Source organism: Python bivittatus, unplaced genomic scaffold (genome assembly GCF_059951505.1).
Source record: "Python bivittatus isolate LINGU-HERP-01145 unplaced genomic scaffold, Pbiv_v1 ctg000580_np1212, whole genome shotgun sequence".
Classification (NCBI taxonomy): Eukaryota; Metazoa; Chordata; class Lepidosauria; order Squamata; family Pythonidae; genus Python; species Python bivittatus.
Genome location: NW_028277087.1, coordinates 17897986 through 17919538, shown reverse-complemented (window position 1 = coordinate 17919538; position 21553 = coordinate 17897986). Strand labels below are relative to the sequence as shown.

Sequence of the window (21553 nt, the reverse complement as noted above, 5' to 3'; positions counted from 1 at the left end):
AGAGGAACTCACGGATGTTAATCTTGCTGCTGTGGAATAATAGAGATTTCATTAAGACTCGATAAAGGGAAGCCAAGCTGAATCCTTGGGGGCCATCAAGTAATTATCTAGCTGTAACTTGCTTCCAGTGCACATTGCTCAGAATGTGAATTAAGCAACCATGGCAAGCATTGTTTTAAACCCATCTCACTTTGCTTGTATATGCATGCATTTAAAAAGGATTAAATGGTAAGAAAATGACCTACCTTATATAGCGCAGAGGTCGAGGCAGATCCAACTGCATATGCAACACCAATAATTGAATCGCCATGGAAACCATCTGCATAGGCCATCATAACAATTCCAGTGATGGCCATTATTGCGGCAACTATCTGTGCAATTCAAAAGGAAAGACACGTAGGGGGACTTTATTACCTGGAAAGAACCATGATGAGGGGTGTGCTTGTGTGTGCGAGATACTTTCTCCCTTTAATCTGCTCAGCTCGCTATAAAAAAATGACCTGGGGACATGGAATGGGAACATAACACCATAACAGCCCTACAGGTTATGTGTCACCCAGAGACGGACTTTACGGCAACCTTGTTCTCTTTTCTTGAAAATCGAAAGGATTGTTTCTTAGATTACTTTAGACTGAAATCCATCCGGGCAGAATTGCTTCAAGATCAGATTAGTTTGTTTCACAAGCTGACAGCCATAAACTTTGCTTGGTCACCGCTGTGTAATCAGAAAAATTATAGCTCTAGGGAGTAAGATTCAAAAACACGAAACAGGCAGGTTCATTCATCAGCAAAAAGTAACAGTGGAATAAACTGCAGCTCTCTTCTTATGGTGAGCTCAACTGAATGCACAAGCAGACCGAAAATAGTACCAAACTCCACTGGTTCCAACGTTATGCTAAATCACTTTTCCTCAGTCTAGTGCCCCCCAATACTTTGGGATAACAACTCCCAGAATTTTGAACAGGCACAGCCATTGCCCATGCAGGCTGAGAATTCTGGGACTTGTCATCCAGCAGGACGCCAGGTTGAGGAAGCCTCCACTAAACCACAATTTAATGCTATATGAATGACTGTGCAGTCTATTATAGCCAACCTGGGAATTGTACTTAACTTGGAACAAGCCATGTTCAAGAACATGTTTTGAAGTTAGCTTCTAGTAGTAAACCATAGCTTAAATTCAGTGTTTAATTCTGTTAAATAACAAGCTAAAGTAAATTTAAGCATAAAAGCAGGTGCTGCTTCTCTACAAGGCCATAATGGAAGAAGAAAACTGAATGATGAATGCAGGAGATAAGGCTTATCCAAGAGTTTCTCAGATTATGCTAGGGCACGCCTGTTTGGCTTTGGGTATATGATCAGGAATTAACTACATTGCTGGCAGCAAACCTGTTCCTTTAAATGTGGCTCTGCCCCAAGCACAAGGCAGGGGATATGGATCCCCAAGAATGAAAGGGAAATGAATTAGAAGACAGACTATAGCTTAATGGTAGAGCATGGCCCTTGTCTTACATGATGAAGATCTCTGGTTCCATCCCCAGTATCTCCAAATAAAAGGATCTGTTCTCATGGGACAAACAAATAAATAGATAATGGGAAGAATATCTGCTAGAGACTCCAGAATGTCAATACCAATCAGAGAGACCTGCTTTCCTCAACCCAGCATTCTCCTGATCTGGTGTTCCTGCTTGGGCTCTTGTCATCTTTGGAGGCTCTCCTCCAGTTGTCCTTACCAAGTGACATGAGAAGGGGGACTAAGGAATGTGGCTTTCATGGTTGTAGAACTCCACTTAATGGAAAGCCATCCCCAGGGAGACCCATCTGGTGTCCATGCTATCGCACTTTTTTCTGTCAAAGATGCTTTATTTCTCAGACATTTCTATAACTTTGTACTCTATTATTTTAAAAGAGCTTACTCCATACTGGAATAGTGGATTTTCTATATTTTTCCTATTTGTGTTGTTTTAATTTTTGCCTTTTAAAATTGCTTTTAGAAACATTTAAGCGTTTAACAATCTTAAATTTAGTAAATCCTACATTTAGTAAAACTTAGTAATCCATCTCAATTACTAGGGCAAATGATGGTGATGATGACAATGATGATTATGATGATGCAATGTCCACCCCCCTCCCCCACAACTCAGGATAGTAAGGATTGCAGTTCAACAGCACTAAAGAGCATCAACTCAAGAAGCTGGATAGAAAAGTAGCTCCACTTTCTAAAGAGTTATTTCCTTTTTTCTCCAGCCACCTAGATGTCATGAGATGATATCACTGGGAGGTGACTGAAGGAGGAGGATTTCATAGCTGGGAAAATTAGCACCCTCACCTATAGCTCCACGTTAAATTGGGAGATACAACCAGTTCTATTTTCCCGACCCAATGTGTTTATATCATGGCTGGGATTGTACAGTATACTAGAAGATGCAAAAATTAAGTAGTTTGTACTGTAATTCAGTATGTGAGGAGGACCCAACCACAATCTTAGCATGTTGTGTGACTGTTAGACACAGCAATGTTATGTGAATGCAACAATTAGCCTAGTTTTAGAATTCAATGTATTCTGTGAATTCACCCAAAAAGTGCTGACTGGTTAGTCAAATTCAATATAATAGGGCCTCTGAGTCCAGACTGAGTTAATGCTCACGCTTGATTAAAACCAACAGTGATGGCAAAGATCTTTAAAACGAAGCTTGGATAAGCTACTGCAGAGAGCTGAAACTGCAGCCTTTACTGAAACTTCCCCTTTACTGATCCAAGCTCATCATTTTATTTCTGGCAGAAACCCACAGGGGAAAAAATCTTAAGGAAAGCTTTTAAAAATCTTTAGAGAACTTCACTTCCCACCTTCATCCTCTCTCTCTCTCTCACTCACACACATATATTTTCTCCCAGCTTCTATTTTAGTGAGTTTTGCTACCTTCTGCATCATACAATGGTTCTGTAATCTCAAGAGTAATACCCCAATTTTGTGTCAAACAGTGATGGTGTATGTTTGGGAATGCAGATATTAGAGCTGCTAGTGTTATTTACCTGCATTTTATCCATTAAACGTATCAGTGACACTTAAATAATTTTTCAACTTTACAAAAACCTTTGTATATGTGCCATTTTGGAGATATTGAAGGATGTATGAGACAGTTTGTGATTTGAGAAGCAAATATTATTGCCAGTCTTCAAAAAAAAGATATAGTTTTAGATACATTCTACACATACACGATCTCTATTACAGTACCACACCAGAGCTAAAATAACCTTTAAAAACCACTGTGTATTTTACCTCTCAGCACCAGCTATTAAAAATTATCCTTCAAATTAGAATTAGTCTCTACTAATTAATTAACTACAGGTTTTGTTGATTAATCCACTGATTAAACCAATTCAAGCTTGTCCAATTTACTCTGCTCTTTAATGAACACTCCTATGAATTAGATGAGGGAGATAAGGAAATGTAAGGTTTGCATTATGAACCAAATGCAGAAGGAACGGATTTTCTTGCATTCTGAAAAAGAATGACGGAGCTGGGATGGCGGCAGGTCCTTGAGTTTAACCCTCTTCTTCCAAAAGCAGATTTCTCCCATGCAAAACATGGAATAGATTAAGTTAATAATCCAAACCTAAACAGCAAGTGAGAAAGATACAGCAAGTTCTTGGGCGATGCCACACATCAGGAGGGTTAAGAAATGGAACTAAAACAGGCAGAAATGATCATTTCACTGGAGCCCAGCAAGTTTAGCTGTTGTTTTCCATTTAAAAAATCTTCGCTGCTGCTGTCATTATCCTAGTAAATCATGTTCCATGAACCTTGAAGCACTTTTGTGCCCTGCAAATACTTCAATTTTGGGGAATGCAAAGCATGTTACTTCTGATTTCGAGTTACACATTCTTGCATGAGAATTTAGGCTCAATGCTAGTTTATAGTTCCCTGACTAGCTAGCTTCCAGATGTAGATCCACTGAACAGACTGGCAGGTTGATTTTGGAAACTCCTTTGAGCACAATTTGTAGGTACTTTCCTGAAAAGGGCAAATACTGCCCTTGGCTTGTGATTCATTGTGATGTGTGCTACACAAAACAGTAGCAGTGGTATGGGTTGTCTTCATACAAAACATTTGTCTCTTCAGTTGCTTCTAGATGTGAGGAAATTGAGGGGCACCTTCTCACTTTGAGAATGTGGGTGCATTTATTAAGCTATTCCAATCACTAACATACTGGGCAATGTGCATGAATCTGTGTCCACAATGCTTGTTTCATAATGTGCTGCTTTGTTTCTTTAACTGATACTTTGCCCCCCCCTTCATTCATTCATTCATTCATTCATTCATTCATTCATTCATTCATTCATTCATTCATGACCTTTGAGTCATTGTTGACTTCTGGTGACTGCCTGGACTAGTCCCTGCAGGTTTTTTGACAAGATGTTTTGGAATTGGTTTGCCATTGCCTCCTTCCTAGGGCTGAGAGAGAGTAACTGACCCAAAGTCCCCCCGCTGGGTTCATGCTTAAGGTGGTGTTTCTAGCCCAGTGCCTTAACCACTACACCAACTGGCTCTCTTGTCTGTCCCTAATCACCCAGAAATCAACTAGTGGCAGTAACACACGTATACATTAATGATCAACAACATAACAATGGTTATAAGTCCATCTTGAGTAATGTCCAGGAGAGATCACCAGTACTAGATGCTCAAATCTGTAGCCAGGAGCTCTGTGACGACTTCCTCTAAGCCAAATTCCCACTGGAGATGAAGTCTTACATACCCTTTATTTCCCAGTGCCTATAGGTGATGGGGCTGCAAAAGGCAAGAAACAACAGAAAAAAATTTAAGGGCTGTCCCCTTTAGGATAAAGGTTCTCCAAGAGCTGAAATTGCCACTTCCTCTGAGAGGGGTCAGAAACACTGCCCCTTTTTTTGCTCCTCAGAGCCTCCCAAGATAATGCAGTGGTGCAAACTTCTTTCTTTTTAAAGTTTAAGCAAACTAGAAATATTAAGCCTTGTCAAATCTAACATTTTACTTGTCAAAAATGACCTCCCAAATCAGAGGCATTTGCAGAAGAAGGCTTCCAACTGTGACCATGTGATTGAAGCCCCACTCCTTTTATGTGCGTTGCATGTGTGACACATGAAAAAAGGGGCATGGCTTCAATTGTGCAATCACAAACCCCATCTTGATTTTTTTAACCCTCCCAATAGAAGGTCCTGTCCAAAATCCTGGCCCTAACCTTCTCCAGTGACATCACAGCGCCTCTTCCTTTGCAAACCTCTGAACCTCGTAACAAAAATAATGCCTCCTGAAAAGAAAAGGCTTGTCCACCCTTGCACTATTGCTAAAGAAATAACAGCTTGCTTCTGGGGGAATGACAGAAAATTCTTATAACAGAGGCATAGCTTGCTTTTGGTACTAGATGATCGACTATCATATTGGTACGTACCAGCAAGATATTGTGGCGAATAAGACCAAGGAGAGAAAATGTGGTTCTGTGTAGTTTAAGAATGGAATCAGAGGAGGCAATGGCTGAAGGAAAAGAAGGAGAATATCCTAGGCCAGGAAGAGCAGGTAAATTTGAGAAGGAGGGAGGAGTCTGAGAAAGCGAGTAGCCAACTTTTAGGTGGCTCAGCCTGGCAGGAAGATCAGAGCTTTTGCTTTGCATATGAAAAATCCTAGGTCAGCCCTGGCATATCCAAGTAAAATGGTAAAAGCCAGGTAGCCCTGGGGATCCATTGATTAAATACTAAACTTGTCAAGGTTAGAGCCTTAGTCTTTAACTGAGAATGCTGAAGTCTGCCCTTTCCCACCAATGCAAAAGGACTTCTGTCAATTTGATCAGTTTCTGGTTCCAAATAATACATGGATTACTAGAGAATTAGCTAATTATGTAATGGCCCAATCCCATACAAATTCTACTGATACCAATGCACACAACTGCTATTTGGAGAAGACGGATCCTGTTTATTGTTAATCAATGGCCTCAGTTAAGAATTTGCTTTGGCACTGTTCTGGACATTGATAGGGTTTTTCCCCCCATTCCACATGGAATATTATTGTTATTTGATATGATTTATTTGCTGAAATACTACTAGAAAAAATGGAGCTAAAATGATGAACCCTGCAGACAAGATTAATACAATTATGCTGGTAACATTGGCTTTGTATTCAGATACTGAAAAGTGAAGATGCCCTCAATTTGAACTCAATTCCTGATGACTGCATCCATGCAGGTTTCTTTGGCAGTGTTACAGAAATGGTTTCCCCCTGATTTCTTCCAGGGTTTCTTATTGACTTCCCAGTCTAGACAAAAGACCTGGAATTCCCAAGAAGTAACCAGGATCAACCTGCCTCAGCTTCTGAGATCAGCCAAAACTGACTAGCTGCTGACCCTTAACCATTTATTATGATGCTTAAAGAGAACATTGGATAGGACCTCCCAAAAGAGGGCATTTTACTTTCATGCTATGCTTGGGAATGCAAGAAGATGATCCGCTTACAGACCTGCAGCCGCAATTGTATCTGCCAGATTTAAAGGCCCAGTCTTTTCTCAACGAAATATGTGCCCCGCCCTCCAGTGCTTTCCTGATAGCAGTAGCATTTCTTGTAAGTGAATTGCTTAATTTGGCTTATTATTTATTTGCTTTATCTTAGAAGGTACCTTATAGGCCCATCTCCCCATACAAAACACTCCATTCACCAACATTTATTTCCCCTCAAAAATCATCCCTTTCAGCTAAGTCTACTTAAAAATGCACCTTTATTTTCATTTCCACTGGAAAATTCAGTTCTAGTTTGCAGAGGGAGAGTGCTTTTTCTTCAAGTGAACTTAGTGGACAAGACACTAGCCTTTCCCTCTCACCCATCCTGATATTCTTAGTATAGTGACCTAGGCTGCCAGTTTACACAATTTAGAGTGCCCTTGTTTGCCAGTTAAAGATAAAAGCGCTCCTCCCCTCCATATGCCCTCCGTAGCCTCACTGAAATTCTACATATTTCTCCAGATTGTGAAGCCGGCTGCCTAAATTCTGTCACATTGTAGTAGAAATCAGGATGGAGCTTTGCAAACAAAGGAAAGAATAAGCTGCTGTTCTCAATCATTTTCGTTCAATTCTATGAAATTAAGTAAACAGACTGACATCGGGGATGCAGACGAGAGAGGGCAAAGCCTGCCTTGTCTCTGAGATGAGAGACAAAGAATCAATCTATTTCCCACCAGAACAGCATTGCAAATCCACTCTTTTCTTTGTTCCAGATAAGTGAATGGGATTGCTGCTCTTACGAGAAAAGTAAAATGCTATGTTTGGGAATGCAAAGTTTCTAAATTTGGAACATAATTAAAAATAATAAAATTAAGCACTCTTATTCTACATCCCACTCTATCATTATAATGGCAAGTAATAAGGATATGAGATTATACACACAGGTTTTGGAAGTTAAATGTCATGACCAGTCTAATGTTTTCCCGTAATTCTTCTATAATAATATGTCCCAAATGCACTCCAAAGCAAGATATGGAATTACGCATTAATTCTTAATGGATTAATTGCTTGTGACTGTATCTCAATATCACCATCAGAGGGCAGCATCCATGAGAACAGAAAACTGAGAAATAATCATATGAAAAGGTGACCTCATGGTGACAGTTTGCTGAACATAAATTCAGAGAATCTTGTAGCCACTTCCAAATTCTTCATTGCACTGAATAATTTCTGCTAATCGGATCATCCCCTCCCATTTATAGTACTCACTGGAAAGCTAACAAGAAATGGATAAACATGACATGCCTTCTTTGGAGCATCATGGTTATCCTAAAAATCCAGAGTGAATTTGGGCAATGGAAACAATAATGAAAAAGAACTGCCTAGGTCATTACCCTTACGCCCATGAACCTGTCTTTCAGGACAATCCATGAGAGCAGGAAGACAAAGGCTTTGTTACAACAGAACAGGGCTGAGACGTCTGTGGCGGTCAGCTTCTTCAGAGCCAGCAGGTATAGGTAATTAGTCAAAGTCCACAGAATAGAAAAGGGAGCGGTTCTTTTAAGAAAGAGTTTCAGTGTCAGACCATCTTCACCAAAGATCCGACTACATTCCCTGAAAAATAAAAAAGAGATTGATCATTTGTGACAAGCCTCCTCTCAATTTTGCAGTTTCACGGCTGCCATAACTTTTAGTCTTTAATCTTGCTCTTCATTCCATACTTCAGAATGGCTGACCAGTCTTAATGATTTTAAAGCATGACATGTCTACCTATCTGTTGATATGTTCGCACATATTAACAGGATTGGAGGCAGATGATGGTCTGTCATACACTCTACCCAATCAGGACTGACAATAGTAGAGTTTTTTTTCTGCAAACACGCAGAACTAGATTGATTTCCAGAGTCTGATCTGAAAGAGAAAAGTGTTTATGTACAGAATGTGGTAAAGGTGTTTCCAGCTAGGATCTATAAATACTGCATCTATCATTATTTACTTTTAGCCAGCATTTTGCTTGCACTTATGGTCTAAGTGAAAGAAATTGATTCAAGAGCTAATATTAATGGGATTTAAAATAAAGCTATTTAGTTCCAAATATCTGAATAACAACAATTCACATCTAAATATGGAGGCAAATTTGAAATTTGATGTAGAGGTTTTCAAATGTGAGAAAAGAATAATATTTTCTCAGAAGTCAGGCTTAGTCCCTAGAAATGTTTTTAGGTTTGTAATTACAGTAGAGTCTCGCTTATCCGACATAAACAGGCCAGCAGAACGTCGGATAAGCGAAAATGTCGGATAATAGGGAGGAATTAAGAAAAAGCCTATTAAACGTCAAATTACATTATAATTTTACAAATTAAGCACCTAAACATCACGTTTTACAACAAATCGACAGAAAAAAAACCAATTCAATAACTTATGTTAACACGCACGTGAACACTCCACAGTAACACACAGTAAACCGATCCACATACAATAACAAACTGCACTGAGCGACCATTAGGGAAGGCAAGACATGACCGACACGAGTCATAGGCTAGACGCGTGCGCCTGCTGCACCTGTTGCAATTGATTTTTGCGTTGTGGCGCCGCACCGTCAGGAGCAACAAGAAAGAGTACACTCACACTCGCAAACAAGCGGCACACTTTTCTCGTCGCCGATTTATGCGTGCTGTTGTGGTTTTTTTTAGGGGTGTCAGATAAGATGGAATGTTGGATAAGCGAAGGTCAGTTAAACGAGACTCTACTGTATATGGATCTTTTTAATCTGAATTTGCTTATTTGACTTGGGACCACAGTATGTGGGAGAATGGAAAAAGTAGAACACTGCCACCATCCTGCTACTTGACCTCCCAAAATACAGTACACATTGTTCTAGTATTCTGAAAAGCACAGGCTGGAAAACTGGCTTTAGAAAATGTTGGGCTAAAGAAATAAGCACTTACACAGAAACTTTTCCAGGAGGAAGGAAGTGAAGAGGACAGTTGGCTAGGCTTGGAGTGTTGGGCAAGAGAGAAGCTAGCAGGATTTTGGCCGCTTTGACTTTTAAAAGCTTGTCTATTCAATAGTGGCCCAACACACAACCACTGAAGGCTTGCCTGTGCCAGAACGGCCTGGGAGGAGACTGATAAAGAAAAAAAAATGAACTTCATGGAATCCTATCCTGAGGGGGAAGAGATTGCATTATGGTATCCTATCTGGAGGGGAGGGGAGCTCATCATGACATGGGATCATGCTACAGGGAAACATCTAGGACAACATCCTGGTAGCTTGAGAAACTGTCAGTCAATGTCCCACCCAAGATACAGTTACTAGTAATAATTTGCTCTGAATGAAAAAACAGCAAGCAGTTGATCCCTCTTAGCTAATTCCCTACTTAATCCTAGTTAAAATATTTCTTGGTATTTATTATTAATTTTAAAAAATTAAGTTTAACAGTAGGGTAAAATAGCTATAGTCCCCTCAAACTACCTGATGAAGAATAATCTCCCTGTCATCTGCTACTTTTTTACAAGAACACCAGTCCTTGGACCAGAGACTTTCTGCATGCAATGTGCTATTTAATTATGAACAGTGACTGCCTTTTTCCTTCAGAACTTTAGTTTCCAGACGCCAGAATGAGGAAAAGGCTAAAATTTGCAGTCTCTAACACATGTGTGCACATATTTTTTAAAAAAGTAATAAGAATTGTGTTGATTCATCACATAACTAAAAACATCTAGTGTAAATTTTGGACTTCCTTTTGGCTTCCTATTCCAAATGTTACAGGGTTTTTTTGTAACACTTGATCTCATGAAGAGTTCTGGAAAACTCTCATATCTCTTTTGTGCTTTCATTCGTCCTAATCAAAGTATCACCCAGCTATGTTTTGGGGGTTTTTTAAAGACATTCTAAAAAAACAAAAAAGGAGGAGGAATGTTTATCAGGGATATACAAGAGAAAGAAAGAAAAAACGAGAATACTTTTTGAATAACTGTTCTTTGATATGGCTACAAAACCTTTCCCCAATCTCTTTTTTTTTCCTTGAATGAAGAAAAGATGTCAAAGTCTTTTAAGTGCTAAGACTGAAGTCCAACCAAATAGGAAAGACCTACCTGAATTTTTTGATTGGAGACTGCTTTTCCTGGGCAGTTGCAAGGTGTCCAGAATAATAAACAGGGAAAAACATAATATTCCAATTTGTAGAAAACCAAGTCATGAAAAATGGATAATCAAAGTTCTTGTATGTGATTTTGACAATCTGTGTTGTTCCAACCCAAGAGGATGAGACTGACAAAATAATTAGAAATCCCCAGACGATCTTGAGGAATGTAGACGTACAAGACTCACAGCGGGTCTGTGCGTGGCTCTCTTGGCTGCTGTTTTCAGCTTGTGTTTGTGTCCCTTCTTCTCCTACAAACAGAGGCAATGGAGTTGGTTAAAGAAATGAAGGCTATTTTGGAGACCAATGCATTGTCCTGGATAATGAGAAAGGCGGAACCACAAGAAACCATAACATTTTAAAGTTCTGTTAATATCCAGACAAAATGCATTGTTGGTATTGCCAAAAACAGTGGTTTCTGCTTGTATGAGTTCTGGGAGCTTCTGTTTCAGCACAACTGGAAGATACCAGGATGGGAAATGCTGGTCAAGAAGATTTAAAGAAGAGAAGGAATCAGTTGATCTTGTAGATTTTGGTAGGGCAGAAGAACATCATATCCGAGTTGTGGGATTTGCTTGTCACTAGTATCTAAGCAGCCTCCATACAAGTTTTGTGTATTATGCACTGCCACAAAAAGGGGACAGAATGGATGTAAAATGTTTCCTGGGGAGGGGGGGGGATCACATAGCTTGAGTGCATCTTTTTCACCTCACAATTTGCAGCAACCATTTCTCTTCTCTGCTCCCATTTATAGTGCCAATTCTTATATTTTGTAGGCCCTTGAATAAGACACTCTATACTGATGTCCATCCTTCCTGAATAAACCTAAACCTGCCATGGTCAGCACTTCACATTTGGTTGCCTTGTCCCAATAATATTCTTCTTTACCATTGCAAAAAGGAGAGGGCGTGACAAGTGGAAGCTAAGTAGGGAGTAGGAAAGCAAAGAGAAAAGTCAGCAACTGCTGAGGTTTTTTAGATCTTTTAAGGAGTTACAGTAGGACAGCCTCAGCTTCAGATGGGTTGGGAGTGACCATGCTAGCTGTGAATGCTAAAAGTTGCAATTCCAACATTTCTGGAGTGTGCCGGGCTGGAGATGGCTACTTTATGTACTTCACTAACAAAATAAGCACTGTGCAGAGGATATCAACTGCAGCAAATTAACAGAATTAACAAAATAGAGCTTTCTGTTGCAACTGAGGAAGGAGGGTCAAAGCTAGTCCTATCATGAAGTACAACAAAACAGATGTTTTTGGTGATGGACCAGGACAGGAAGCAAAGTGGACTAAGATCCCACTGGTTGCCCTCCCAACTGCTGCCTGAAACAGCCATTTATCTGGGGTTGTTTGCCTCCCAGATGGCTACCCAGTGTCTACTGCTTTAAAGAGATTCTCAGAGTAGAGGTTTATGAATGGGTATCACTTTCCTGCACAAGAGGCGATAGAGGGACCTCTCAATCCACCAGTTTCAGGTGATGCCACCTCAGAGGAATGCATATGGTTTGGGAGGCCAGATGGCTGGGGAGGGATACAAGAGAAGGAATGCATGGGACAACTGGCAAGTTCTCCTATACACTGAGTTAGATCTTTCCGCTATGATGTAAAGCCATTTTCCCATTGCAGACAATCAACTGTAGCCATGGAAACCAGCTCTTTAATGACCAGTACAATTTATAAAGTGTAGGAGCTGCTCAACATTTCTTGCATGTTGAGATCTACCTGCAAAAGTATCACCTGAACACAGCTTACATCTCCTGAAAATCACCTATTACTACTACCGTGACAACCTTTCTAGGCAAACTGTTTTGTCTAGCCATGACAATATACAAACAATGTACTCTTACTGAAACACAAAAGTATTAGAGGTTACCACAAATAAATTAATTACGAACAATTCAACTACTTTATATAGTATATACAAGTAATTCTGTATTTGTAAATCTCATACAAACAGTAGCAATCTTGTTAGATCCAGCAGAAGAGGCATGCTCCAGGTCCCACCTGCAAGAGAATGCCATCTGGCAGGACCCAGGAGGAGGACCTTTCTTGCCATGGCGTCTGCCCTTTGGAACATCATCCCCTCTGAGATCAGAGTTGCCCCAACCATACTGGCCTTTCGCAAGTCATTAAAAACTTGGTTTTGCCATTAAGCTTAGGGGCCTGTTGTACGGCCCTGTAGTGAGCCCATTTCTTGGCTATATTGATTATGAGATGCTGAGAGTCTTCTCCGCTGCTATTTTTATATTATTAATGTTTACAATTTTTGGTTGTGTTTTTATTCTGAGTCATGTATATGAGATGGGCAGCCATATACATTAATTAAATAAATGAATGAATGAATGATCAACTGCTACACAGAGGAAGGAAGAGATTTCTTCCATCAGAAAAACTTTCCTGCCAGCAAACATTGAAGGTTACATTCATTTTCTTCTCATAACTAGTGACAAGTTCTCTTCTTTCTGATTGCTCCATAAACCAAAGGACTAATTCATCAGACATTAAATTTTCTAAACTAAAACATTAGCTATTTTCATGACAATACCTCCTATTTGTCTGGTTCTGAGCTATCTCAATTATGACAAACAAAATTCCATTTCCCAGCTGACTGACTTGCTTTACGGTGAAGAACTTACTAGGTTCTTTATGATCCCTCTACTTTTTAGAGTATCACTTTTCTTTTTCCCTATCTTCCTTAACTAACTGGATTTGTTTTATTATCTTGATCATCAACTCTTTCACTCTAGTCTAATGGATTTATGGCTTTGTGCATGCACAAAGAGTTCCCAAACAGCTGCTTGACTGGCTGACTTATTAAAGGCATGAGAATCCATGAGGTTTTCTCCAATTGTTAGGAATTAGAATAGGATTGGTTAGAATGGTTGGTTTTCCAAGGAACATTTCAAAACATGCTTCAACCTCATGTCTGGGGTTGGTTCCTGCATGCTGCTACCACTTCTATCACAACTACCCATACAAGTCAACTGTGCAATAAAACCTGCACAGAGAGTGTACCATTGCACCTTGGAAAGTTGATGATGCAAACTTTGTGTGCAGAAGATCCAGGATTCAACACCAAGCAAGTCGCTGAAAAACAATCAAGTAGAAGTGTTGAGGAAAACCACCTTCTGTCTGTCTGAGATCCTGGAGGCCCAACGCCAGTCAGAGAAAATAGTAATTATCAGTATGCAACCCTCTGCTATTAGAAAGGACAGCAACTTGATTCTTTTTACAAAACATAAATCTGAATGCAAAATAGCATTTGCCCCCAAAATGACAGAGGATGCAACCAGAGGTGTAGAGAGCTCCGCCCCTTTTGCACATGCATCATGATGTCACACACATGCAGATATGAAAGGGGCAGAGCTTGCAATAGGGCAACACTGCTTTTGTCATTTTGAAGGAAACGGCAGATCTTGCAGACATTTCTAGATGCAACTATTTTGCCAATCATTCCAGCACTGGTGAATGTTCGATAAGTAAGATTGATTATTGACTGATTATGTGCCATCAAGTGGTTTTCAACTCCTGGTGACCACATAGATAGATAAATAAGACAATGGCTACTAAACTGCATCTAAATTATAACAATAGTGCATTTCTACAATTTCTCCATAACAATGCCCATTTCATGATAATGTTTTCTTATCTGGACATAGTAACAATTATAATGATGTTTTGACTATCCACTGAATAACTTTTCAATCGGTATATTGTATTAATATTAATAAATATATATTATTTTAATCTATATCATTTAAAATGATATTATTTTTAATAATTTTATTATATTTAGCGTATTATTTTCATTGCAGTATTTTGTAAATCACCATGAGCAGTTTTTTTGTAAACTGAAAGACAGGAAAAAAATAATAAATTTGCATTTTTTGTGGTTGCTCTCAGCCAGCCAAAATAAATTCAGAGATTAGCACAAGAGGAGTCATAAGATAAGAGAGTCAAGAGGAGAAGAAGAAAAAATCATATTTCTACAGCTTTCTCTCTGATTATTATTATTATGTATAGTCAAAGTCACCCATATTTAAGGAAAAATCTTTCCTCCTCCCATATAGATTCCTGGTGATTTGAGACTGATCTTTCACCAAGGTCAAAGACAAGCCTTCCAGTCTATTCTTCCTCTTCTCATCATGACTGTGGTAGATAGGATCAGTGTTCTGATGGCAGGACCAAGTTGAGGTTGATCTGGAGGTTCCAAAGATCCTGTCTTGATTCTAATTTGCCCCTTGCTATAATGATGGTGTGGAATTAGTGCATCATCCTGAAGAGGTCTTCTGTCTCTGCTGGACCATCTGCATGCAACTAGTTTGCTACAAATGTCTGCGTAAAGCCACACAGCACACCTCTTTTGCCCATTAGTTCTTCCTGCGTACCAAAACCCCAGCATGGAAAGAATGGGCAAAGTGGACAACAGTGATCACAACACAAGAAACTGGTAGGGCAGAGGAGGTTTTGCACCCAAGGCACAAATGGAGTTGTGGTACTCAGTCTATTGTAAGCCTACCTGATCTGTTCTGCCTCTCTCCTCTGCCGTGCCGGCAAAATCCAGAGGGACTTCGACTCTGCAGCTCTAGAATGGGAGCAGCAGAATCTTCAGCAGTGGATAAAGGGGAATGCTGCCTGCGGAGGCCACTCTGCGTGCTGGGGCAGTTGGCTCCCGGCTTGCATCGGACGACAGAGGATCGGGAGGCACCTGAGAAGAAAGAGTCTGCATCAGTTTGGTGGGTAAATTTCCTAGAAGTGAAGAGATGGGAAACTGACTCATGTTTTGTTCTAACAAAACATTTTGAAGCATTAAAAAAAATGCACAACTGAAAATAAACCGCTCTCTGCTTGGGTAGAAGAAAATGTATATTGTAGCAATGGAAAGTCAAAAATTAATTTCTTCTCCTATCTATAAAGGTGGTTATTATTAAGTTAACCAAGGGATTAGAAAAGTGTTTTCAGATGCCATAGTGTTATTTGTTCCTTAAAAATGGAACAAATCAGAGGAGCATTCCCACAAATGCATGCAATTATTATATACATGATGGTGCATGCATTATACAGTGTTGCACATGCACAACTGGTAAAGAAGTAAGTCTCATCCTAACCAACTTGATTTCTTTCCATTGGGGCAGGTAAGACTCAATGTGGATGTTCAGATGAGGTTTCTCTGATGCACTTATAGCTGTAGTTAATCCCAGTTCATAAGCAGTCTCTCAATCAAATTTAAGGTATCAGGAATCAGCCTTGGAACATGAGACATGCAGATTGCCTTTTCCTGGTGTGCAAGCAATTGTGGAGTCACACACATTTAGGGTTAGGAGCAAGGATTCCATGGTAGAGGTTAGGGCTTCAGCTGCAGCATCTTTGTTTGCAACTGGTTACCGCATACAAGACATTTTTATTTTATCTAGATGTCTAGGCCTGTACCTCAAAACCACATTGACTTTGATTATTATTATTATTACTACTATTACTATTATTATTATTACTATTAAATTAATTAAATACTTTGAGCCAGCATTCCATGGAGGTTTAGTTAGAAAGTATCTTATAGTTTCCCGATGATGGCAATGTTGAAGGTAGAATTTCCCAGTTCCATGTTGTAAAGCATCTCATAGAAGTCTTCTGTAAACATGTGATTATTCTCTGAAAATGACCAAATTGTTTTCTTCTCTTGAAAATGGAATATATTAGAGGATTGTTACAGGACAACCTGAAATTTCTCCATATTTCAAGGAAGTAGCTACATCTTCTCATCTTGACAAGTGCATTTTGAGGTCGTAGCTGAGAGGGACGATTAGCTCATTTGGATAAGGCTATCAGAATCTCCTTCATACTGAAATGCAAAGCCTACTTCTATAGACGGGTATATCATGTTCCAAGGCATGATGCTATAGGATCAACAGATAGCATAGTGCTAAATATATACAAGTGGCAGTCATATATTTGATGTTTGCAAATGTCACAATCATACTGCTGGGATTTAGCTACTCTTGCTAGGTAAAATACTTCACTTAATTCAGTGAGTCTAATTCTAACTTTTTAATGCAAATGATCCATTTGGACCAGAATCTGGTTGTATTCCCCATTGCTAGTTCTGTCCAAACTTCTGACAGCTAAAAACACACCCTTCCCCTCCCATAGTATGAGTCTGTTGTTCACATTATTCCTTCTTACTGTTTGAAGCCCACAGCAGTATACTATATAGAGATGCAAAAAAAGAATTACTCTGAATAATTCTGCTATATCCAGGGTGACCAAATCATCCAATCTTACCTAATACAGAAACGGGCTAAAAACAGCTACTCTTAGTAAAGGCTAACTAAAAGGAGAAAAGGTGAGAAAGCAGAATCATACAGAGACCTGGTGGGTAGTCTCCTTTTCTAATCCAAAGGCTTCTAATTTTTTTTAAAGGTAATGGCCAAATCAGAAATACCTCTTTTCATCTAATTTTAATGAAAATGCTGACCAGGCCAAACCCCACCAAAATGATACCAAAAAAATCCACTCACCAGATACTGATTAAATTGACAGGCATAAGACTTCATGCATCTGATAAAAGTGGAATCTGGTCTACAAAAGGTTATATCCCCCTTAAACCTTTTAGCTGTTAATGGGCCACAAAGATGTTTTATGGTTTTATCCTGCTACAGACCAAGATGGCAATCCCTCTGCAACCCAGAATAATGCTGCTTCCTCTTCACATTATTGCTTTTGGATAATATATATTTTCTTAATATAGGCTAGCAGCCCTTGGCTCTCACACAATACCCCAGCCTCATTTTTGCAGTTCCCCAGAGCATCTCTGGATTGCACTTCAGCAATTTGGTGGCAAATGAGCATTTTGGGCAGTGCAATGCTTACTGTAGTTTTAAAAGAAAGGAGGGGTGGGATTTTTTTCCTTTTGACATTTTAAAGTTTTTAAAAGCTCCCATTAAGCTTCCAGAAGAACAAATACACCTGTTTTGTGTTAATGTCCCAAGCTCCCAAAAATAAAATTGAAAAACAGACTGATCATTTTGGCTTCACCCATAGCCTCTACAGCCTTTGGAGGCTGAAAATATTTGAAAGGAAAGCACAACCCCAAGGCATAAAAAAGTTATCTACCACTGGCTTTGAATAATGCCCTTTACAGGACTGTTGTGAAGTTAAAACTACTGATGTGAGACTAAAAGGAGAAAAACAACATCTGCCACCATGAGCATCTTGAAAGATGGATGGAATGTAAATGGAAGATGGAAGAAGGTAGCTAGATAGGACACTAACAGATAATAGCCTACCAAGCTGATTAAAAGGAGATTTAGAAGAGACATAAGGAAGCAGTTCTTCACACAGTACATAATTAACCTGTGGAATTCATTACCACAGGACATGGTAGGTGCTACTCAGTAGGCTAGACTGGAAAATCAAGACATCCCAGAAGGCAATGAAAAATCACTTCCAGGGACTTTACCTTTAGAACAGACAGTTACTACTCAGAAAACTGAAGATGGTCCTAGATTATTGTATAAGCATTGTGTGTATCGTTGGTTGCCACTGTAGGAGTTGGCTTGCATGTCCTCCCCATTATAATGTCTGATGCAACAAAATATATCTCATAACTTAGCCGTATATGTTCCTGATTCAGTTCATGGCTGCTGCTTGCAATTCTACATCCACTGTAGTCTGTAACATGCAGTTCCAATCTGACTACGCAGGTAGATTCTAAACAAAACCTGTGGTTATTTTACTTTCCTCTTTTTTTTGAAAAAAAGAGAGGGGGTAAAGCAAATTTAAAGTCGATCTGCAAAGAACATTCACATAATTGAAAGAGACAGTTTGCATTTATACCGAGAATTGCAAAGCTCGTGATACGTGCTTCATGGGAATTCAACTCAGAAGGAACTGGAAGAGGTGGGAAGAGGCAAGATTCCTGGCTACAGAAACAGTTGTCTGAGCTGTAATTCATTTTCCTTCTCTTTCACATGCAAAGCAATCCTAGATATTTACATATCCATGACAAACATTGTCAATCTTTTTTTTTTCCTTGTCTTCTATGTCCAAAAGAACAGGGAGCCTCCAGACTGCTCTTAAGAGACTGTCATTAGTTTAGAGATTCTGATTTCTCTAGCAAAATTTTCTTCCCTGATGTTTGAAGAGCAAGTGCTTATGGATATTTCATCATAGCTACTGGAAAACCCTGGAAAACCCTTTCAATTGCCATAACTCAAGCCATTTCAGGGATGTGCTCTCACCATCAAGGCATACTACCATATTCCAGCAAATCTTTCTAAATTTCCTTATTCCTATGCTCCCTATTATTCCTGACACTCCTTGAGTCACCTGGCAGTTTGTACAGACAAATGAAAGTGCCATCAAGGTAAGAAATTGATCAATACATCCATCAGGAGCACAGAAAACTGTTGTAGACAGTGTTGTGTACTCTGCCTAAGCAGAAGTGCTTGGTGGTTGCAGATGACAAAATATTTTGTCCCTCATTTGTTACTTGATTCTGAAAAAACAGAGATGCCATTTGGGAGGTTCTGTATGAAAAACATTGAGTTATGTTTCCTCTCGAGCCATTCATCGTGAAAGTCTTTGTGGTTTCTACTATACAGTGTAAGTCTTGATTTGCTTAATCTTGTTTTATTGAAGAACACAAAATAGATTGGTTTCATGCAACATGGAAAACCACAAGCAAGCAAACTACATGAGGGCATAGAATACTGTATGAATTTCAGCTACTGTGGCAGCCAATCCATGGGTGAAGCTTTCATAGAGTAAATAGAAGCTAAATGCCTCTGCTCTTTCTCAATTCACTGGGTGAATGTCTGAGCCTGGCTGTTTTGATGGCTATATATGGACATATGAAGAACAAATGGGAAAGGGAAAGTCTTTTTTGACCTAAGCTCAATGCCAGTTGCTTCATGGACATACAGTCCATGCAGTTTTCTTGGAAACAGTATGGAAGTGGTTTGCAATGGTCTTTTTCTGGATTTTTTTTTTATTTCCCGCTCTAATTGTATAAGGTTGAATTAATTGGGGAAAAAAAGGTACTCCTAATCACATATAGGGTCCTAAATGTACATATATTTAACCCTTCAGAATATCATTTGATGCAATGTTACTTTTAGCTCAGTGCTGGCTAATGTGATGGATCTTCATAGCAGGAGCCTTTCACATCCCACCTGAATTTTTCATTTCACGTATTCAGAACTGAACATCAGGCCTTTTGCATGCAGAACACAACCAAACTATGGTGAGAAAAATCTGGCTGTCCTGGTAGATCATAAATTAAGCATGAGCCAATAGTGTGCTGTAGCTTCCAAAAGACCATATGTAATCTTAGGTTGCATCAAGAGAAGTTTAATGTTGAGACCATGGGAAGTGATAGTTCTGCTCTAGTCAAACAGTACCTGGAATACTGTGTCCACAAGAAGGATGCTGAAAAAGCTAGAAAGAATGCAAAGAGCAGCAACAGAGATGATAAGGGACTTGGAAGCTAAAACCTATGAGAAATGGATACAAGAACTGGGAATGTTTAACCTAAAGAAGAAAAGGCTAAGGGCTAGGGCAAGACAAACAGAATCCTTACAAAGAGAGATCTAAACTCTAAATAAGAGTTTAAAGAGAGATCTAAACTCTATATAAGCAGTAATTTCCCAACTGTGAGAGCTGTTCACAGCTGTTTTCTGAAGTGGGAGCTCCATCACTAGAGGGTTTCAAACAAAGGTTGGGTAGTCATTTGTCTGGGATAGTCAGAGAATTCCTACCCTGGATTGGGGGTGGACCAGAAAACCTCTTTTCCAACCCTATGATTCTACTGTATTTCATCAAAATGCATGGAACTTCATATATATCTGATGAAGAAAAACCTTGCCCAATTTAAAGGTGACATGTTGGCCGAAAAGCTCTCATTTCTGTCAACACATTTTTGGACTGCTATTCATCCCTCCTTTCTGGCTGTTGCATACTAATGAAAGAAATTTATTTTATGAATCAGCCCTTGGCCATAATGCTTATTTGTATGGTAACATCTTTTGTACTTCCTGGGGATTTTGATGGTAAGGACAACAAGGAACCTCTCTTGGTCCATAAACCTGTACTCCCCTATCTTGCCACATATTCCAATGGAACTTATTTTTTTAACAAACCTGTTAGGATCTACCACAACAGGATAACCATGAGTCAATTTAAACCATCTGAAATAGAAAATATACCTTTTTCAAATATACAACACAACTCAGAATAAATCATGGATGTCTTGACAACAAGACAAACTGATTTTCTCTGAAGCGGGTACTCAACATCTAAAGGAAAGTAATCTAGAATAATGATCATCCTAAAGTATTTGACAATGAGGAGTTCTAAACCCTGACTTGCTGGGATACTTCAGGAGGAAGAATGGTGAACTGAAGACAGCTCCATGAAAAGTGGAACCGACAACTGCAGTGAACAATGAAGAGCCAGTGAGTAGACCAGCTCTTTGAACTCCCTGGACAAAGAGAGGATGGGAAATCACCCACAAATGCTCCAGACATTTGCTCCTCATGACTGCAAGACAGTGGTCTCTGGCAGGTTTTAAGTATCTGGAGACAAGGGAATAGCCATCTTGCCCAAACCATGATTGGCACCTTTAAAAGGATACTAAGTTCACATACTACCTTTTCTAATCACATTCATAAATTGCTATTTATATTAACAACTTTTCAGCTATTAGAGACCATTGGATCAACAAGTCTGAAAACACCATGTGAGTCTGCCTTAACAAAAGTTTTAACTACAAGCTTAAAAACTTAAAAAATGAAACAAACAGCAAAAGGTTGATTAAAACTTTGATTTTAGAAAGCTACAAATGGACTCAGGGTCCAGATAAATTTGAAAGAAGATTTTGGAATTGATTATAAAGAATCCTTCCTGTGGGAAAATATTTTTGTTTTGAATTAAAAAAAAGCATAAGATTTTAAACA

The 21553-nt window shown here is 39.2% G+C and overlaps 1 protein-coding gene across 3 annotated transcripts in view; it reads right to left on the bottom strand.

Annotated features, from left to right (window-relative positions):
- The window catches only part of SLC35F4 (solute carrier family 35 member F4), a 146093-nt gene that overhangs the window by 6389 nt on the left and 118151 nt on the right, over window positions 1-21553 (bottom strand). For 2 of the 3 annotated variants that reach the window (XM_088149689.1, XM_007422932.4), the window contains exons 2-5: window positions 15121-15309; window positions 10560-10857; window positions 7857-8076; window positions 246-371 (exon numbers count right to left, since the gene is read on the bottom strand). In XM_088149689.1, coding sequence (XP_088005815.1) covers window positions 246-371; window positions 7857-8076; window positions 10560-10857; window positions 15121-15309 — 833 coding nt within the window. The remainder of the gene's footprint in view (window positions 1-245; window positions 372-7856; window positions 8077-10559; window positions 10858-15120; window positions 15310-21553) is intronic. The other variant, XM_088149690.1, reaches the window with a different exon arrangement.